At 55.4% G+C, this 21492-nt stretch overlaps 1 protein-coding gene across 1 annotated transcript; it reads right to left on the reverse strand.

Moving 5' to 3' along the window:
* Positions 1–519: 519 nt before the first annotated feature.
* Pias4 (protein inhibitor of activated STAT 4) lies at positions 520–13500 on the reverse strand. The gene is made up of 11 exons (XM_041669681.1): positions 13430–13500; positions 9736–10141; positions 5139–5223; positions 4669–4710; positions 4426–4516; positions 4206–4334; positions 3989–4094; positions 2828–2901; positions 2584–2744; positions 1569–1699; positions 520–1492 (listed from the first exon to the last, which is right to left on the reverse strand). Exons 1-11 carry the CDS (start codon positions 13454–13456, stop codon positions 1218–1220), a joined length of 1527 nt encoding a protein of 508 aa, XP_041525615.1. The 5' UTR covers positions 13457–13500; the 3' UTR covers positions 520–1217.
* Positions 13501–21492: the final 7992 nt, after the last annotated feature.

Raw genomic sequence — 21492 nt, forward strand, 5'->3', positions numbered from 1 at the left:
GGACGTGTGCCCACCGAGTGGCTGCCGCTTGCCCCGCGGGGCTGTCTGCTGGACGGCTCCAGGCCGTCCATTCCCAGATGGGAACCATGCTCTCCTGGCCAGTGTTCCCAGGCCTGACCTGAGCGGGACAGGCTTCTGGGCCTAGAGGGTGCAATGCTCACACATGCTCACGTGTAGGATTGGCTCTATCGTGCTGAGGTTTTCTGTTAGATCATACTATCTAAGGCTTGCTTGCATGGTCCACCAGTCTCCTCCACTTGAGCGGTCACAGCACATGGGTGGGTCTCACTGAGCACTACGCCTTCACTACCTTGCTCCTGTTCAGGGTCGAGTAATACTCCAGTGTGTGTTTCTACACACCCAGAGACCCGCCCATACTTAACCTGAGGGGCCTCCTGGTGACATCATCTAACAAGCCCCCTCCAGCCCTTAGCTCAGGGGAGGACAGGCAGGTTACAAAGAAATAAAACAAAACCCACAGATGGCCAGGACTGGCTACTCTTGTTTTTTTTTTTTTAATTTTATTTGCATTTTTAAAAAACAATTAAATTAGAATACAAATATTAGAAAAGAGTGCCTCGCGGCTGGCCAGGGCCCCCGACCTCCCGGCGAGTTCATGCGGTGACACCGCCAGGCCGCCCGCTCCGGACCAAACCCGGTATTGCTTCCTGACAGAGTCGGGTGGGGAGGGCGACAGGCGGTGGAAGAGCGAGCCTCCCGCGGGCAGGGAGGCAGCTGAGGAGCCCGAGCCCGCGGCAGGGCTGCCCCGTGGGGAAGTGAACCTGAATGAATTGGAGTTACCGAGGTAGCTGGCTAGAAAACGACACCCCCCCACGCCACGCGGGTCCGCGACACCACGTTATTGCACATTGTGGCTGCTGTCCCCGGCCCGCCGCCCCACCATGGCTTCTCAACTAAAGACGCTCGCGGCCAGGCCAGCGCTCCAGGCTCGGCCTCAATGCAGGAAAAGCAGAACAGCCAAGCGCGGCCGTTGCCTGTCCAGTGTCCGAGATCCCTCCTGTGCCCCGTGGGGCCTGCTCCGGGAGGCCCGTGGCTGCCGGCCTGTGTGGTGTTGGTTTGCTCTTGTTTTTTCTCGTTTTGTACTTTTCTCATTTTTGTCACTTTACTGTTTTTTTTGTTTTTTTTTTTAAATCCCCCCAAGAGGAGAGTCCAGAGATACGGGAGCCAGGGAGGGGTGGGCAGGGGAGGCCGGCGCGTCAGCAGGCGGGCACGAGACCCTTCTGGAATGGGCAGCGGCGCTTCGGCCGGGGGCCCTCATCGTCATCCTCGTCATCCTCATCATCGTCCTCGTCGTCCTCCGAGGAAGACGAGCTGTCCAGTGTGAGGTCGACCACATCGGCGCCAGGCTTCCCGTTCTCTGGGCCGCCTGCCGCCCCTGCCCCGCTGCCCGCACCGCCCAGTGCGCTGCTCATGCTGCCTCCCACGCCGGGGCTGCTGGAGGCCTGCGGGAGCCCGTTGGCGTCCGAGGTGCCTGCGGGGACAGGGACAGTGCTCAGCTGCTGGCCAGGCTGGCTGGCACACTTCAGGGGCGGTGTGCAGGCACTCACCAAGTACCAGGATAGGTCCCTGTGGGCTGCAGCTCGGCTCCTTCTCGGCACGGATTGGGCGCCAGGAGCCTTCGGCCAGGAACTCGATCTCATCCGCATCCTCGCATTCACTCAGGATCTTCGACAGCAGCCTTGGGGGCAGCAGAGTGGACGGGGTTGGGTCTGGGCAAACTCCACTGCCCGAGCCGGAAGAACTACACATCCTCTGGGGGCCTGCGATCTGCTAATTTCCCACGGCCCAGGGCTGTTGGCTACCAACCTGAGCCTTCCTCCAGACAGCCCCTCTCCACTGGGGTGCAAGGGCAGAGGCACCTGCTGAGTCTGCCTCGAGCCCTGGGCTAGGGACAGCCTGGGCGGAAGAGCACAGCTGGGCAAGAACAGAAGGCAATTGAATACAGCCCGCATGCGCAGTCCCAGGGTGGCACTCACTCCACCCAATGCTAGAGTTCGGCAGGGAAGCAAGTGGCCCATCCAGCCAGGACCCTGGCAAAGCCCAGCGCCTGCTGAAGGAGTTGGGTTGGGAGCAGCCTCAGTTTCCTTCCTGGGAGCATGGCAGGTTAAATGTTGACCTGGGACTCCCCAGGGTCTGCTAGGGACACACTGAAGTCTCCCAGCCAAGCCCAAGGACAGGCAGAAAGCACCTAGGGTCCCAGGCAAGAGGCTGCCTGTGGTGGCTCTGGGGATACAGAGCTGCAGGTGGCGCCTGGCAGGAGCCCCAGGTACCACAGACAGCAGACGCAGTGTCTGGAGTGGAGAGCTGAGCTGTCTGTCCCAAGGGGAAGCACGACCCCTCCCTTTCTGCTGTGGGGCAGAGTCCTGCAAGGCAGTCAGGACTGCAGGTGGCCATTTGCAAAGACTGAGGTCACAAGACCACAGGCACAAGGGACTCCAGGCAGAGCGAAACTAAGATACAACGACCACCTCCATAGCAAAGGCTCCAACAAGTCCTACAAGCCAGGCCACAGGCCCCATTGTCCCGCTGGAGTCTCCAGCGCGCAGAGCCCGTCAGACTCACCCGTCTATGATCAGCTGGTCGTAGGCGGCGGGCTTGTCACACACAGGGCACATCCACGTGGGCTTCTTCTCGTTCATCTGCAGGTAGAAGACTGCATCGAAGCACTGCAGGTGTGCACAGGTCTCTGCGCGGCAGGGAACCGACAGCCGCATCTTCACCAGCTGTCAGGGAAAGGCCAGGGCTGTGAGGACACCGGCCCACAGGAGGCCGACCACCCGCGTGGTGGGGACAGCCGGGGACTCACTGGGCAGATGAGGGACACTCGCACTCCAGTAGTGGCGATCTCACTGTCGGGGTCCAGGCGAAGCTTCTCTTTGACTGTGAGGGGACAGAGGGGACAGAAGTCAGGGGGCGGGGTCTCTCCACAGCTGAAGGAAACTGTAGGAACTCAGGGAGGCCAGGTTGGCCTCCATATCTCCCTGAGCCTTATGTTTCTGCCACCAGTTCTGGAGCACCAGCCCACAAACCCTGCTCACTCCACACAGGGACCCCGTGGGCTCCCAAGACCTGCAGGGTGTTTCTGCAAAGTCCCAGGCAGCACAACCTGCTAATGCCACACAACCTGGAGGACTCAGCTGTGGGCAGCATGGGGACCCTTTAACCCAGTCCATGCAGCTCCAGGGACACTGAGCAGGCTCAGCCCAGGCACAGACAGCACACCTGTGAATGCTGTCCCACCCTGGCTTGATCTGCAAAGCTTGCCTTCAACTCTCCAGGTATAAGCCACCCCCAGGGGGCCTGGCCCACGTCCTTCCTGGTCAGGAATCTTGGCCCAGCACGGTCAACCCCAGCTAGAAAGGGTGACAATGGGCCTGGATGCCTCCGAGGTGGCTTGGACCTGTCCTGCAGAGAAATGGCCACCGGCGACATTTAGGGCCCCTGAGGCCCCATCAGTCAAGTGTGGGTGGGCGCTGTGGGTGGGCGCTGTGGGCTGCCGCAGCAGAAACTCTGTCTTTCACAACCACACTGTCTCATCCGAAAACCCCTTGTCACAGCCGGGTGACAGTGGCCCCACGCCTCGGGAGGCAGAGGCAGGAGGATCTCTGTGAGTTCGAGTACAGCCTGAGCTACAGTGCTGGTTCCTGGACAGCCAGGGCTCCACAGAGAAACCCTGTCTCCACAAACCAAGCACCACCACAAGTGCCCTGGCCTGGATCTCTGGTGTCACCTGCCTCCCAGATTGCCCAGCTGCCCTTGCTCTCCAACTGTCTAAGTCAGGAGGCCTGAGCTCACAGACTGGACCCTGAAACCCCCACATCCAGATCCAGAACCCCGAGCGCAGGTTGACACTGTGTCTTTGCCCCCAGTCCCTCAGCCACCCTTGCACACACCACGGGTGCTGCACACCCTGGAACAGAGCAGGTCCCACCGGGCACAGCCAGGCCCTGGGGCCCCAGCTGCTCACCCAGCGCCTTGCAGAGTTCTGGATGCTTCACACCGATCGTCTTCAACCTCTGCAGCAGGTCTGAGGAGGTCAGCTGCCGCACCAGGTACAAGGCTACGGAGTAGCTCTGTGGACAGAGCGGCTGCAGCATCAGGGTGCTGAACGCAGGGTGGATGGGGTCAATGTGGGATGGACAGGGTGCACATAGGGCAGTGGGGCTCGGGCACAGGGGGCTCACCTTGCCGTAGTTGCCCCAGGTGACAGTGATGCGGTTGGTGGCCGAGGACAGATACATGAGGTGGGTGAGGTTGATGGGTCGACAGGGTCTCTTGGGTTCCACACCAGGCTTGTTGGAGGGGTAGTAGCCCTGTGAACAGAGATGTGCTCTACCCCACCAGGTCCCGTCCTTACCCTGCGTCCATGTCACCCCGCGCCCTGGCTGCTGTCAGCTGGCTCACCGGCACTGAGCAGTAGCTGTGGTTAACCTTGACAGCAATGTTTGGTGGGTACTGATCCTCCTGTGGGCAGCTGGTGTCAGAGTAGCAGATCCTGGAGAGACAGGGGACACAGGGGGCTGTGAAGACAAGCAGCAGAGGTCCCAACAATAACAGATGGTAGAGGTACAGGGGTGGACAGGATGAGGCTGTGTGTGCAGAGTGATGGCCACAGGAGAGGCGAGGGCCAGGGCACTGCTTGCGTACCTCAGCACCACCTGCACGGCTTTCACTCCAGGCTGCAGCTCTCTGTGGGCAGGGCACAAGGCAGGAGTCAGTGGGCAGTACAGACCACCCTGGAGCCCTCCCCATCATCACCAGGTGAGCAATAGGCAACAGGACAGAGCATTCCTGGCCCATGCCAGGAAGAATCTGTGTCCATCGTAGGGGTGAGGAAGGAGGCGGGCAGAGGACCTGGCCATACCCCAGCCTGACCTCTGTTCTGCCAAATGGCGTAGGGACGGTCACAACCGTAAACACAGCTTGGCTGTGCTTGTCCTGGCCACATCCTCAGAAAGTTTATTCATACCCATCTTTCCCAGGGAACCCTGGTGACATCTAGATGAATGTAGCTGGGCTCTCCTGGCATGGAGTGATGGGTGCTCGTGAGCCTGCGGGGCCCACATGGCCCAGCACAGGAGGGCACATGACAAGGGAGCTGCTCGTGGTGGACGCACCTGGAGTTGCGGATCATCTCCACCTGCCGCGGCGTCAGCGCAAAGATGCATGGGCTCTCCTGCAGCTTCTCTGCGTTCTGTGGGACTGAATGCATATGGGTCAGGCTGCCTGGCTACAGCTCCCCAGCCACAGGGCAAGAGGCCAACCCTCTCTGCCTGGGACTCAGGGGACACATTCTGGCCCCTCCCACTCTGGGTCCCTTTAGAAGAGGGTGCCCCAAAGGCAGAAGGGTAGCACTTGAGGCCACTGTGGCTCCAGGAGAGACTGCTGGCCTAGTGTGCCCCAGTTCCTTCCCCAGCAGAGGGCTCTGACCATGTGGACATGTGACTCAGCAGTGTCCTGCAGTGCATCCACAACAGGCCTCTGAGAGGGGCAGGAGGAGGGAGTTCAGAGCCAGCTACCCTAGTAAGCAGTAGGCTTGAGCAGAAGCATCTTGGGTCCAAGGGCAGCTGGCTGCTGGGAGCAGGCCCCAAGTTCCACCCAACACTGCGAGATCAACCAGTGCCCCACCAGATGGCGTTCCCTGTCTAGCCACAAGCACTGCTAGCAGGTGAAGCCCCCAGAAGCCAAGTTCCTGTGACACCCTGTTTACAAGGAATGCTGACACTGGGTTGGACTGGCCTGGGACCTTCTCAACTAGACGCTGTGGGACCAGTCGCAGTGAGTGTAGGCAGGTTCAGGGCTGGGAGGTGGAGTTACTCCAGTGAGGGGAATCACACCTGCCCAACCAGGATCGTGGAGAGAGCCCATGGGTGCTTGGGTGGTGGGCGGCCGCTGCTGAGCAAACCTATAGGTCCTGAAGGACGAGCTGGAACAATCGCCCTAAGGGAGGCTGGGTAGCTTCTGTGGCATAGGACACAGGCTGCTGGGTGAGTACACTGCTGGGGTGGGTCCCACACCCTAGCAGTCAGCTGAGGCATGACCCACCCTATGCTGTTCCTCAGGCCAGGACCTCTGCCATGGCTGTTGGTCCCCTCATCCATCAGCCAGGCCCTACAGCTGTAGCCCCATCAGGTCTGAGACACTGAGGGCAAGGTCTCCTCAGCAGCACCAGCTGGGAACTCCTCCTTGGTGGCCTTACAAACCAGGCACACCCTTGCCTTAAGGCCTCTGTACCTCGTTGTCCCACCCCCACCCCAGTCTCCCCCAAGAGAGGGTCTCACTTTATGACCTGGCTGGCCTTGAACCTGCCATCCTCCTGAGAACCTGAGTAAAAGGCAAGGACTTGTTGGGAGGAGCTCAAGGCCAACCTGGCAAGCAGGCACACACAGCAACCTTGCTCCATCTGCCCCCCCATCAACTACTTTCCCTTTCTCTCTGGCCCACTGTAGCATGGGCGCGGGTAGAGGTCCGCACCAGACACGACACACACTACACATGGACGGCCCAAGCACAGAAGCTAAGGAACCCACAGTTGCCACCCCCACCATGCCTGAGGTGGGCGAATACCAAGGGATCATGAAGGGTCAACAGGGACAGGTGGGGACCAGGACAGAGCACTCAGGGTCGTGGAACACAACGCCCCTCTTAGCCTTGCGTACTCCAGGACTGGAAAGTGGACCAGTGGGGACCCAAGGCGACCTAGAACTTTTGGGTACCTCAGCACTACGAGAAAGCAACACCGCGTCACCAGCTCAGGCAACCCTAACAGGGCAGCACTGCGGGCTTGAGTGTCCCCCAGCTGCACCCCAGCCTGCACGCAGAGTTGGGGCAGCATGGAGACTAGCTCTGCCGACAGGGTACCAGTCAGCTCCACTGTGCTGCTGACCTGCTTCAAATCAGCGACCCGAATTGGGTATCAGAGAGCAAGGGTCACGCCAGGTGCAATGGCACATCCCTGTCAGCCCAGGCTAGGGAGGTAGAAGCAGGCGGGTCAGAGGTTCAAGGCCACCTTGGGCTACCTAAGACCCTGCCTCAAAACACAGCACACACACAAAAAATCATGCAAAAGATGAAGACAGACAAAGGCCGTGTTGGAAGGGAACCACAGTGGAGGAGATGTCATAAGGACAGGGCAGGGCAGGGCAGGGCATTCAGGGCAGTGGTGGTACATACCTTTAATCCCAGCACTCAGGAGGCAGAGACAGGCGGATCTCTGTGAGTTCGAGCCAGCCTGGTCTTTAAGAACTAGCTCTAGGACAGGCTCTAAAGCCTGTCTCTCTGTAGAGAAACCTTGTCTCTAAAATACCAAAAGGACAGGGCAGGCAGTGGGTTGTGACCTTGAGGACAGAGACAGCAACCAAAGGCTGGGGGGTGAGGAGCCACAGTCCTGCAAAGACCCTGGGGCAGAAGGAATCTGACAGGCCTTCCCAGTCAGCAAGCGCTACCGGGTGGCTCTGATCCTAGCACTGCAAGGCCTCAGGCTAGTGCAGTGGTTCTCAACCTGTGGGGTGTGACCTCTCTGGGGGGTTATTTTGACCCTTTCACACGGGTCACAAAAACAAAAACCCCACTGGAAATCACCGATCTACATTACAATTTATAACAGTAGCAAAATTACACTTATGAAGTAGCAACAAAGTAACTTCACGGTTGGGGTCACACAACGTGAGCAACCGTGTTAAAGGTCGCAGCATGAGGAGGGTTGAGAACCTCGGACCTAGAGCATCATAGGCTCCAGGCCAGTCTGGGCTACACTGTTAGCCCTGTCTCAAAAACCGCATCAACAAACCAAGAAAGACAGCATGGTAGCCAGGGAACATGGATCCATGTGGGCAGCAAGGGGAAAGGGGTAGGGCGGAAGAAGCTGACATCCTAGGGACCTGAGGGTCACAGGTCACCGGCCCTGGCCACCTCCTCAGGTCCAGGCACTATCTCTACACTTCCGACCACAGATGCCCAGGATACCCTCCAGCTGCACAGCCCTGGGGTGGGGGAGAGGAGACACAACCCTCCCCATCCAGTCCTGCGCTGTCCTCACTTCTGCTGCCCTGGGCCTGCCTGGCCCAGGAGTGGGGAAACAGCAGACAAGGGTGCAGGGGGGGGGGGGGGGGGGCAGGAACTCAGGTTGCTGTGTGTACGCGTATGAGCCCCTTGCCCTCTCTGGTTAGCAGCCCTCTTTAAACAGGTTGTTAGTGCGCCCTGGTCTGCAGCTGGCCTGTGGCCCTCCTCCCTCCCACTCTGCGTGCTCAGGTGATTTACGGGCTCTGTCTGCCCGATGCAGGATGAGCAGGCAGCTTTTCCGGGGAATCCTGAAGGAGCATGGGGCTCATTCTGGCCTGGGCAAGGGGCTGACCACCATGAACTGGCTTGTGCTTGGAGGGCCCAGGTCAGGGCAGGGCAGGCCTGTGAAATAACGGGATTTAGAGCTTGAGGGATCATGGTCTTAGGCCCAGGATCAGAGCTCCTGATCCAGGAGCCCCTCAGGGTGTGGGACCCAGGGAAGGGGGTGCCCTGGTGGGAAGGCAGGTGAGGCGGACTAGTCCTCTTTGTTCAAGCTGCTGGGGTAGACAGGGGAGCATGCTCTCCCGGAGATCAGGTGACCAGGGTCCCTGGGGGCTCAGGGCACAGCATTGCATTGTGGGACAGAGTGACGGCTGGCTTGCTCTGCAGGAAGGAAGCCCTCCATGCAGGCTGGCAGGCAGGGGGACCAATTCCCTGGCACTTGGGTCATCCTCAAGATGATAACCAGCAGCTTGGCCCCTAGCTGCCAAGGGCTGTGGAAACCTTGGAGAAGGCAAGATTGCAGTACTTGAAGCATGGCAAGAAGGTGGCAGGGCCAGAAGGCTCTGCCATAAGCCAGCTTCAGTGCCATGGAGGGTGGAGTCTCAGGCTAGGGGTGGAGCCTCGAGCCAGGGGGTGGGGCCTCAGGTCACAGAAGCAGCCCTCAGACAGGCCAAGTGCCACCATTCCTCAGGTGCTTGCAGCAGTCCCAATTAAACAGAACTCCCCACCAAGTCCCAGGACAAGGGGAACGAACGGTCTTGCGACAGCAGGAAGGGATCACTCAGTGGAGAACAGGCCACAGGGATGTGAGGGTGAGTCTGCCAAGTGCTGGGACCACCTCTGGGCTCTAGGCGGGAGAGACCTAGATGTGGGCCTCCCAGGGCCATCTGTGCCCCACAGACGGTGGTCTGATGGTCGAGGCCACCTGACAACCTAACCTGACAGCTTGGAACACAGCTAGCTCCACTTACATCTGCTTTTCTTGAGACAGGGTCTCAAACTGGTCGAGCAGCTGGTCGAGAGTGACCTTGAACTGCTGATCTTCTGCATCTCCCCCCAAGTGCTGTGATAACTTGAGTTTGCCACCATGCCCAGCTTTTTTTTTTTCTTTTTTAAAAATTGGAATATATTTGCCAAGGCTAACCTCAGACTCACGGCACTCCCCTTGTCGAGCTGGGAGGAGAGGTACACGCTGCCAGGCCTCGGTGCTGGTCAGCAGGCCAGTGAATGCTCTGCTCACTACGGTACCTACGTCCTCAGTCATTGCTGTTTTTTAAAAACAGTTTCGCCCTGTAGCCCAGAACTCACAATAATACTGCCTCAGCCCCTAAATGCTGAGATGACCAGTGTGACCTGCCATGCCTTCCTATGGCACGTGGCCCAGTGGCTGAGCCTACTGTGGGGATCCCCCAGCCGATACCCACCACTCACCCAGCTCGGTGGGCTTCAGCAACTCGTCCAGCATGTTGAAGAAGGGCAACTTCACCAGGCGCACTTCAGGCTTAAGGGCCTTGGTGGGCAGGCGTCCCAGTCCATTCAAGTACTTCCCGTACAACACGGGGTAGTCCACGGTGGGCCCTGACAGGGGAGTCCTGGGCATGGAGTGCAGAGCCAGGGGGTCCAGGGGCCGTGGCGCCTGTGGGCTGGGATCCACGTTCTTCTTGGCGTAGCGTGTCTCATATAGCTCTTTGATCTTCTTGAAGAGCTCGGGGCTGCAGTCGAACTGCACCAGCTGCAAGGCCCTGGTCACCAGCTCATGCTTCAACCCACTCTTGCTGCGGCCCACAAAGCCCAGAAGCATCTGTAGGTCCGACACTCGGAAGCTCATCACCATGTTCTGTGGAAGGGTGACCACAGCGGCTCTCAGTGGTTGCCCTCTAACATGGCTGGGCGCCAGCCACCAGAACCCCTTCCCGTCCCTCACAGCCTCCTCTTCTAGTGTGACGTGTACATGAAACAGAAGGACTGCCTGCCTTGGCTACGGCAGGGGCATGGCTGTGTCCTAAGACAGCACTCCTGGGCAGAGGTGTCAGGACTGAACCCTGGGGAGGCCTCTTAAACCCCTTCCCATGTGTGCTACCCAGACTAGGTAGGATTTGCTAGTCTTGGGCAAGGCCCCCAGGGCACTGTGGACTGGTACCGGTCTTACAGTGAGGTGTCCTGGACCCTGTACCTGGTCTCCACCCAACCATGCCAGTTCCCCGGGCATCACCCAGGGTGCCTAGGAGCAGGATGGGCCTACATGAGAACAACTGGTGCCCGAAACCAAGCAGCTGCACAGGTCAGTGACCAAGCTGATGACACAGTATTAGATGACAGAAAGGCCCAGGGACAGATGTATGGGGGTCCCTCGGGTGGGGCCTGCATTCACAATAGCTGACATGAGGGCATGGCAGACCCCCCAGGTGGAAGGACCAAGGCTCCCTGAGGGACAGCCCAGCCAGGCCCTGGGCCTCCTGTGTTAAGTTCTGCAGCTGGATTGAATTCAATGAAAATTGGAGATAGAGAGGGACTTCCATGGGACTGGCTGATGGTCCAAGTGGCTGGAGGGGACACAGGCAGCTAACTCAGGCCATGAGCCCCAAAGAAGCCTGCAAGACACAGAAAGCACACCTGACCAGCCCAGAGGTCCTAGTCTCAGGAATCCATCACATTTGGTACCCACCTGATCACTTGGGGTACATGGCCCTTGGGAGCAAGAGCAGTGTCCCAGGAGGCTCCCAGAGCACCTGGGACTTGGGTTGCCAACTATGACAGCATGATGTGAGGCCTCTTGGTACAACGGGCTGGGATGGAGTTTGGCCAGTGGCTACCAGGCTTTAGACCTCTTGCCGGGGAGCCCTGACTCTCCAGGGACTCCAGGGTATGTGGCCCTTGGGCACCCTCAAAGGAGCCTTGACTTCCTACCTCATGCAGGGCCACGCAGCACACACAGCATGTAGTTAGCATGTTTGTACTAGAACAAGTCCAAGCCCTAAAGACTGAGGAGAGGGGTGCCAGAGCCAGGGGGAGTCCCGTCACCCATGACGGATGGCAAACATCCCAGCACCCAGGTTGTTGCCATATGGTCTGGGTCGGGTTTCCCAGCAGCTGCTATGCCCCAGCAGCCTGCTAGGGACAGCATGGCACTAGGACAGGACACAGCAAGATGTCTCCATCCATCGCCCAGAGTGCACTTCCCGCCCGGGCATGGCTACCAGGGCTGGGTTTATAAACAGTGTCAGCTCCATGGTGTCTAAAGCTTTCCACTTGGGGCTCAATGAGAGGCAACAGTCACTAGACCAGGCTCTTCGGAAAGCCAAGACCCCTGACAAAGGATGAAGGCAGCCTACAAGCCTGCCACGGGGCCTGCTGAATGGTCCAGTCATCCTCAAATGCCACCATCGCCTCCGATAAGCCCCAGTGGACCGCAAAGGACAGAATCTCCAGCCCACTGTGACAGATAGATGGAGGAGTCTCCATTACACTCAATGTTCTCTGAAGGGCTGTGATGGGGTCCCCCTGGACCATCACAGAGCTTCAAAAAAGAGGGTCAAGTTCAACTAAGGTGGGGCTGGAGGTCCAGAGGGTCCAGTAGAGAGGGACCACACCCCTGCCACTGAGGAATGAGGTGGGCAAAGAGGCTTGGCCTCCCCGGAATGCTCCAGGATGCTACAAAGGGGGCTTTAAGCAGTAAGACTGTGCCTGGGACCTTCACAGTTCACATGTTCCCATCTTGAGTATCCCAAAACTCTGACTATGAATATGGTGTACATTCTGGGTGAATGAACGGGGGGAGGGAGGAGAGGGATACATTTTTTTAATTGGAATCTCTAGAATACCCCAAAAGGTCCAAGTGGGACAGGGAAGAGCCATGTAACAGGAGAATCAGGAAAGAAGGGGTACAAGTTGTGACTTTATAGGTGGGAAGATGCCTGAGGGAGGCTGAGGTCCAACAGGAACTCAGGAGGGACGAGTGTGCTGGGAGACAGGACAGCACTGGAAGGTGGCGATGCTGAGCCACGCCTCAGGGAGGTTTAATGGGGACTCACCCGGTGGAGGGACAGAGCCCTGGCACCTCAAAGCAGAAATGGGGGGGAAAAGGCCTAAGCAGTCCTCCCTTGGACTCAGTTCAGGGATCAATCTGGGGAGCAACACAGGAAAAAAGGGGGTGGTGGGTCGGGTGGGCTGTCAGGGAGCCCAAAACCCCGTAAGATGATTCGCCAGGATGTCGAGATTAAAGGTGGAGTACAGGCCGGGCGATGGTGGCGCACGCCTTTAATCCCAGCACTCGGGAGGCGGAGGCAGGCGGATCTCTGTGAGTTCGAGACCAGCCTGGTCTACATGAGCTAGTTCCAGGACAGGCTCCAAAACCACAGAGAAACACTGTCTCGAAAAAAACAAAAACAAAAACAAAAAAAACAAAAAGGTGGAGTACAGTGTAAGGATTACTGGAGAATGTGGTACCCCACTGCTGACTGGACCCCCGAAGGCAACAGAGGGGGCTGGGGACCTTCCCAGGAGGACAGGGGACAGCCAGTGTGTAAGGGACGGAGGGGTGGTTCTCGGCGACTCGGAGACTCTAAAATGAACCCCGGAACTCATAGCTGGACTGAGTCTGGAGTCTTACTTATTCACTAGGGGGAGGTGCCAATGGGGACCCCGAAAATCAGAGGACTTGTGGCACTCCCTGCAGACCTTCCCCATGCTGTCCCGTAGGCGAGGAGAGACGCGGGGACCCGGACCTGAGTCCTCCTCGTTGCCTTGGAGACGGGATGGAAAAGTCACTCTCTGCATTCCTTAGGCTTGGGAGACCACAGGGGACCCTCCAGGCCTGTCCCAGTGGGGCTGTCCCAAAGGAAGGGACAGTGCCTGCACCGGGGAAGCTGCGTCCCCACATTGTAGGGACTTCCAGCTCCGATCAGAAATGGAGTGACAGGAGTCGACGGCGACACTCCGAAAACGGTGCTGGCGACCCCGCCCCCGGTCTCCCCGCCCCCCGCCCGCAGCCTCAGCCCGCGTCCCGGTCGCGCCCCGGTCGACCCGCACTCCCACACCCCTCAGCTCGCCCTCCCGGCTGGCTGCGAGGCGCCGTCCGCACCGCGCCACCCGCCGGCCCCAGCCCGCGCCGCCGCCGCTCACTCACTTTGGCCTCCACCAGCTCCGCCGCCATCTTGGCCACTAGCGTCCCCCGCGCCGGGAGGCCCCAGCCGTCGCGTCACGTGACGGCCCTCGACCGGAGGGCGGGTCTTGAGCGAGAGCCAATAAAAGCGGTATCTGGCTCCTCCCCCCCAGCCCCCGCCGAGAGGCGGGAGCTGCGTGCTGCGCAAGCGCGCCCGAGCGCCACCGCCCGAGGATCTGACCAATCGCCCCCACCCGCCCCTGTGCTTATTTTTTTAAGGCGCTGGCTTTGGTCACGCCCACTAGGGGTGGAGTCTAACTTCTTAAAGGAGAAATTAGCCCTACCTCCGCCTCATTTTCCTCGCGCTCGCGCAGTGCAATCTGCCTTTTCTCTGGCTTCGGTTAAGAAATTACAAATACTTATTCATTTGGTGTGTACATGAGTGGAAGTCAGAGCAGTTCAGGAAAGTAGGTTCTCTCCTTCCACCCTGTAGGTCCCAGGTAGAGATCCTAAGGCTTGGGGGCAACAGCCTTCCTGCCTCGTGCCTTCTCGCTGGCCCCACCTTTTCATGCTGGGGCCCCCTGCCTCGTTTTCAAGCTGACTCCGTGCACCCCGCCTTTTCTGGAATTTGTTGTGTAGACCACTCTCCTCCGCCTCCAGAGTGTTGGGATTAAAGGTGTCCCCCACCACGCCCCATTAGTCTGGCTTCTGAAGGGTTTAGAAGCCCTCCCGAACCAGGTGGTGGCGGCGCAGGCCTTCAATCCTAGCTCTCTCGGGAGGCAGAGGCAGGTGGATCTCCTTGAGCTCCAGGCCAGGCTGATTTACAGTTTACAGAGTGAGTTCCAGGACTGGCTCCATAGTTGAGATACCCTGTCTCAAACAAAAAAAAAAAAAAAATGCAGGGCGGTGGTGGCGCACGCCTTTAATCCCACCACCCAGCACACAGGAGGCAGAGGCAGGCGGATCTCTGGGAGTTCAAGGCCAACGTGATCTACAAGAGCTAGTTCCAGGACAGCTAGGGCTGTGACACGTTAGAGACCCTGTCTTGAAAAACCAAAACCCTAAAAAAGCTCCAGTTGCCTCCTATTTTTGTTGGCCATGCGATCTTTTTTTTTTTGTAAAGATTTATTCGTTTATTATGTACACAGTGTTCAGCCTCCATGCCTGCAGGCCAGAAGAGGGCACCAGATCTCATTACAGATGGTTGTGAGCCACCATGTGGTTGTTGGGAATTGAACTCAGGACCTCCAGAAGAGCAGTCAGTGCTCTTAACCTCTGAGCCATCTTTCCAGTCCCACGGTCTCTTTTCTTTAGAGAGCATATGTTCGGGGAGACGCACATATGTTTGTGGGCGTCAAAAGACAACATTTACGAGATGGTTTTTCATCTTCCACCGTATGGGTTCGGTCAGGTTTGGAGACGAGTTCGCGGGGGTGTGGGTGCGCGCCTTCCACGCCTGCCACGTGGATGTCGGCGGACATTTTGCTGGAATTACTTCCTTTAATCATGGGTCCCACATGGGTCCCGAGGATCGAACCCCTGGTAGTCATGCTTGAGAGTAAGCGCCCCTTCCGGGGTGAGCCATTTCTCAGGTCCCTCCTTGGCCACCCAATTCACAGAAGTCCCGCCCCCTCCCGGTTCTCCTTACTGGCGCTGCGGCCACGCCCACTCCAGCTCCGCCCCGCCCCGCGCCGTTTCACGGGGAGCGGGGCTCGCTCGCCTCCGAGGGCGCTCCTTAAAGGCGTCGGTTCTTCCCCTCACGGTGCGTTGGGTGACTCTCGCTTGTGCTGGTGCTTTGGAGGAAGAGTTGGGGTGAACAGGACACGGTCGGGCAGGTGTCGCTGTTCCCGCGAGCGGCTGCTGGCAGGTGCAGGGCTTGCTTGGCCTGTGGTACTGGCGTGGTGTGCTCAGCCGGTCCTGCACATCCGGGCTCCGCGTGCACTTGGCTGGCCTCCTCCAAAGCACACAGACGCAGATCCCCCAAAAGCTGCCAATATAGCTGTTAGGGATTTCTTAAGACGGACCTCTCCGCCCACGCAAATAATTGCAATCAGACCAAATGAAACCGAATAAAAGATGCCCATGTTTAATGCAATGCTCCGGGGTGGTCCCAGGAAAGCAAGGGGAGGGGAAGGGAGGAAAGCGGAGACTACCTGTTCATTCTGGGGGGGCAGTTTAAATAGCCGTGGGAGTGGTTTTGACCCTCCCTGGAGAGGGGTCTTATGCCAGGAGCTGGGGCAAAGTCCCCAGGCAAACAATCCAGACTTGTTGTATTAAGGAGTGTTAGGAAGCTGGGGTGATGCTTTTGACCAAACAATAAGTAATATAAAATTGGGAATATAAATAATATTCCCAGCCACTGGGAGGCCGAGGCAGGAAGACTGGGAGTTTGAGGCCATCGGGGCAATAAAGAAAGACCTGTGTCAAAACTGTTTTCCCTGCCCTTCACATGCACGATGGCATTCAGATTGGACCACACCACCCCTCCTTTTGTCTTAGCTCGATTTAAAAACTTCCAGAGCCCTGTACCAACTCTAACTTCTCATCTCAGTTTCAAAAGCCCCCTTGGCTCCTTAGCTTAGGGTAAAAAAAAACTGTCGTGTTTTGAAACCGGGACTGGCCTGGAAATTTCCTATGTAAGCCTGAGTTTCTAATTCTCCAAGTGCTGGGATGACAGGAACTGAGCCTGTACACCTGCTCACAGCATCCTTACTCCCTGAGGCAGTCTCCCCTGCCTCAGCCTCCAGAGTGTCAGGATGCTGGTGTGAACCACAGCTATCTAGCTTTTTCACAGTTACCTTGTGTAGACCAGACCTTCAGATTAGAGATCTGCCTGCCTTTGCCTCCAGAGTGCTTGGATTAAAGTTGTGAACCAAAATCAAAGGGCGGTGGTGGCATCCACCTTTAATCCCAGCACTCAGCAGGTCAGCCTGGTCTACCGAGTTCTAGGACAGCCAGGATACACAGAGAAACCCAGTCTTGAAGGGAAAATAGTGTGTGCCACCACTGTCCAGAAATGTTTGGCTTTGAGTCTCACCATTGTTGCAAATATGTACTGTAAATTACACTAAAACATATACTCCGAGAGGTGTCACATAGAAATATGTGCTGTAAATTATATTAAAACAAATATTCCAGGGCTGGAGAGATGGCTCAGTGGTTAAGATCATTGCCTGCTCTTCCAAAGGTCCTGAGTTCAGTTCCCAGCAACCACATGGTGGCTTACAACCATCTGGAATAAGGTCTGGTGCCCTCTTCTGGCCTGCAGACATACACACAGAATATTGTATACATAATAAATAAATAAATAAACAAATAAATATTTAAAAAAACATATATTCCAGGTTTTGCATAGGAATTTTAGTCCCAGCACTTGGGAGGGAAAAAAAACGAAGCAGAAAGAACCTTAAGAAAACACAGGTGGGCCGGGCGGTGGTGGCGCACGCCTTTAATCCCAGCACTCGGGAGGCAGAGGCAGGCGGATTTCTGTGAGTTCGAGGCCAGCCTGGTCTACAAGAGCTAGTTCCAGGACAGGCTCCAAAACCACAGAGAAACCCTGTCTCGAAAAACCAAAAAAAGAAAAAAAGAAAACACAGGTGGGTTCACAAGGCAATTCTGTCTGTAGAAGACTGTGCCTGACCACACCAAAGAGCAAGCACACAGGGGCAGGAAGCCCACTGTCTTTTATTCTAGGTGGTCACTGTGTTTTATCCAGCAAGTGATGGAAACATGGTCTCATATAGTTAGGTGAGAGAGACAGGAGGGACCTTGTAGAAACAGCAGGCAAGCTGCTGGCCACAGTGACTCTCTCAAAAATTGGTGGTGGAGTGGTTCCACTTTTTTTTTTCTTTTAGACACTGTCTCTCTGAGTAGCCCTGGCTGGCCTGGAACTCGGAGTTCTGTCTACTTTTGGCTTTACATCATGTGAAATTGAGGGTGTGGACATCATCCCCTAGTTCCACTTTGTTTTTATCTCATATTTTCTTTTGCTTTTGTTTTTTTTGAGACAGGGTTTCTCTGTAGCTTTGGAGCCTGTCCTGGAACTAGCTCTTGTAGACTAGGCTGGGCTCGAACTCACAGAGATCTGCCTAGTCTCTGCCTCCCTAGTGCTGGGATTAATGGCGTGCACCACCTCAGCCACACTCCACTTTGTTTTCTTTTTTTTTTTTTAGATTTATTTATTAATTATGTATACAGTGTTCTGCCTGTGTGCATACCTGGACCCCAGAAGAGGGCACCAGATCTCATTACAGATGGTTGTGAGCCACCATGTGGTTGCTGGGAATTGAACTCAGGACCTCTGGAAGAACAGTCAGTGTTCTTAACCGCTGAGCCATCTCTCCAGCCCCTCCACTTTGTTTTCTGGACAGATTTTTCTCACTGAACCTGCCGCTCAGTGACTGAGCTAGGTTTGCGGCCACGGAGCTTCAGGGATCGCTATCTCAGTTTTCCTTGTGGTGTACGGCGATGACAGGCTAGCCACCACACCTGGTTCTTTGCATAATTTAGGGATTCAAACTTATTTCCGTCTGCGTGTGCAGTAAACTCATTCCCCACTGAAATGTCTCCTGGCTTACTAACCTCAACGAAGTCCAACACTTCAGTTTCCCTTTTAAGTAGCCTTTCCAGAGTGGACTACATTTCCCAGGATCCAGCAGCTAGCTGTGGTCACATGACTAGAATTCGGCCAATAGCGGAGGTGATGCATCTTTTATCTTTTCCTCCTTCCTCTTCGACCCAGGCTGGGGTGGTGTACCAAATACTGGACCTTGAGAAAGGAGACTATTCTCCAGGCAGCTTAAAAGACAGCTAGGAAGAGATTTTTCCTACATTAAGTATTTTTCTGTTTTAGAGACAGGGTTTCTCTGTGTACCGCTGGTTGTTTCCCTGGGTAGCTTTGGAACAGAGATCCGCCCGCTTCTGCCTCCCGAGGGTTGGGATTAAAGGCGTGGTCACCACACCCGGTTTTCTTGTATTAGTTTTAAACTGTGTATACACACGAGTGCCGTGCCTCAGGAGTCCAGAAGAGGGCGTCGGACCCCCTGAGCCTTCCGATATGGGTGCTGGGAATCCAACGAGGATCTTCTGTAATATCGGCCCTCCTACCCATTGAGCCATTTCCCCCGTCTCCAGATGAACCTTAATTCTTCTTCATTTCAGCTATTTTAATTACTTTCCATTTTTTTCTTTGTTGTGTGTATATGCTTGTACATGTTTGTGTGCAGACATTTGTGTGTGTACAGGTCAGAGGTGGACATCGGATGGCTTTCTTGATCTTTTATCTTTTTTTTTTTTTTTTTTTTTTGGTTTTTTTGGTTTTTTTGAGACAGGGTTTCTCTGTAGCTTTGGAGCCTGTCCTGGAACTCCCTCTGTAGACCAGACTCTGGCCTCGACCTCACAGAGTTCCGCCTGCCTCTGCCTCCCGAGTGCTGGGATTAAAGGCGTGTGCCACCACCGCCCAACTGCTTTCTTGATCTTTTATCTTCTTTCCTTTTCCTTTTTCTTTTTTCTTTTTTTTCAGGCCGGGACAGGAGGATTCCTGATACTCGCTGGCAGGCTAGCCTCCTAGAAGAACTCTAGATCCAGCGAGGGCATGTGCCATCATGCCTAACTTTTTACACAGGAACTTGGAATTGAACACAGTTTTTTGTTTGTTTGTTTTCTGGTTTTCGGAGACAGCTTTGTAGCCTGTCCTAGAACTAACTCTTGTAGACCAGGCCTGTCTCGAACTCCCGGAGATCCACCTGCCTCTGCCTCCCGAGTGCTGGGATTAAAGGCATGCGCCACCACCTCCCGGCTTTGAGCACAGATTTTTATGCTTGTATGACAAGGATTTCACCAGTTTGCTGTTTTGTTTTGTTGTGAACTCCGGATCCCAGGCTTTCCTCTTTCTGAAGTGACAGACGTACAATCAGTCGTGTGATGTTGGTGACGCCCGCTTGGGGCATGCTAGGCTGCCCCTGTGCCTTCTGAGTTCCATTTTTTTTTATTTTCTTTTTTTAAAAGTTTTATTTATTTGTTATATACAGTGTTCTGCATGTGTACCTACGCCCCAGAAGAGGGCACCAGATCTCATTATAGATGGTTGTGAGCCACCATGTGGTTGCTGGGAATTGAACTCAGAATCTCTGGAAGAACAGTCAGTGTTTTTAACCGCTGGGCCATCTCTCCAACCCCCAACTTTTTATTTCTTTAGTCTTACAAGTACCACATAAATTAGGTTATTATTCAGCCTAAGGACCGGAGACATCCATTAACTCACCCAAGGTCTCATAACACATTAAAGCGGAACCAGAATTTAAACTCACACCGCAGTTAACCAAATCCTGACTCTGAGCCCTGCAGTGGTGGTGCACGCCTTTAATCCCAGCACTTGGGAGGTAGAGACAGGTGACCTCTTTGAGTCAGCCTGCTCTTCAAGAGCTAAGATCCACAAAGACCCCCCCCCCCAAAAAAAAAAACCCAAGGAGACAGAGTCTTGTATGTAAAAGCAAAGAGCCTTTATTTTATGCAAGTTTGCAAACTCGGTCTCTCTGCACGTTCAACGTATTGGAATAAACAGAGAGCCCCGAGCTCAGTTAGGGTAAGGTTTTTTATAGGAGTAAAGGTAGGGGTGAGGGGTTTCTGAGGTTCAGGACCTCTGATTGGCTGACATTTGTCTAGGGGTGTCCTGGTGAATGTGTGCTGGCAGGTGGTCCTAACTACAGCGATTGAAACGTTAGGCGTTTTTCTTTGGGTCTGCTCTTGGGTGGTGCTCAGGTAACCTCAGTTTGGTCCTTCCTGCCCTCAGGTTTTACCTCAGGATGAACTACTGAGACTCAGGCCGTGGTTGGCTCCCACTGTTTCCTATTAAGCTTGCCATGGCTGAGTCCCACACTAGTTCCTGGACAGCCAGGACAGTTACACAGAGAAACCTTGTCTCGAAAAAACAAATTATTAATCTGATTTTTCTCCGTGTATAGATTTCTCTACACACTGGAAATCAGATCCGAGATTCATGCAGTTGCGACGCATGGTCACCAGGGGCCGCTGTTGCGCCCCTTGCTGTGGGCGCGCACGCGCAGTGGTACCTCTCTGCGTCGTTCTCCGAGACCCCATTCCGCTTCCGCCTGAACTGATGACCCCACGTCCGCTCGCGACCGTGGCCGTCTAGCTGCAGGCTTTGCGTATCTTGGATTCTGTGCATCTGGCCCCATCCCTGCAGTAGCCTGTCCATGCGCCCCACTCGTTTCTCAGCCCTGAACGTTGCCCTATTCTCTCCCCTCATAGCTTCTTAGAATATGCCAACAATGCTGGGAGGTGGTGGTGCAAGCCTTTAATCCTAGCACTCGGGAGGCAGAGGCAGCGGATCTCCGGGACAGGCTCCAAAGCTACAGAGAAACCCTGTCTCAATTTTAACTCCTAAATGAAATCTATTTACTTAGTTTCTGTTGTTCCAGGCCAGTCTGCGCTACATGGTGAGACTCTGTCTCAGAGTTTTGCTTTCAAATCAATTCTATTTTAACCAGATGGTAGTGGCGCACACCTTTGATCCCAGCACTCCGGGCATGAGTATTTCTGTCTACTAATTCCAGGACAGGTTCCAAAGCTACAGAGAAACCCTATCTCAAAAAAAAAAAAAAAACAAAAAACAAACAAACAAAAAAAACAAAACCAACAACAAAAAAAACCCCAACAACAACAAAACAAAACAAAAAACCCAAAAAACCCCAAAAAACAAAAAAACACTAAAATCACTTAGTCTTTTGAGCCAGGGTCTCTAATAGCCCAGGCTGACTTTGACCTTCTGACCCCACCTTTTGCGTCTCTGGGTGCTGGCATGCCTGGTTTCTGTGGTTGTTTGAAATGGAACCCAGGACTCGGACATGTGCACCCTGTTCTCATGGAGCCCAGCCTAGCCTGATCACTTTGTTATTTATTATTCAGGCTGTATGATGTCGTGCAGCAATTTACGCATGGGTCAGAGAACTTCGTGGAAGGTCTTTCTCTTTCCACCATGGTCTTAGGTCATCAGCGGGTGACAAGTGCTTTCCCTCACCGATCTCACCATTTAGTTTTGAGACTACATATTGCTGCGAAGCCAAAGT

Source organism: Microtus oregoni, unplaced genomic scaffold (assembly GCF_018167655.1).
Source record: "Microtus oregoni isolate MIOR12 unplaced genomic scaffold, Mior012 000019F_ref0000042, whole genome shotgun sequence".
NCBI classification, from domain to species: Eukaryota; Metazoa; Chordata; class Mammalia; order Rodentia; family Cricetidae; genus Microtus; species Microtus oregoni.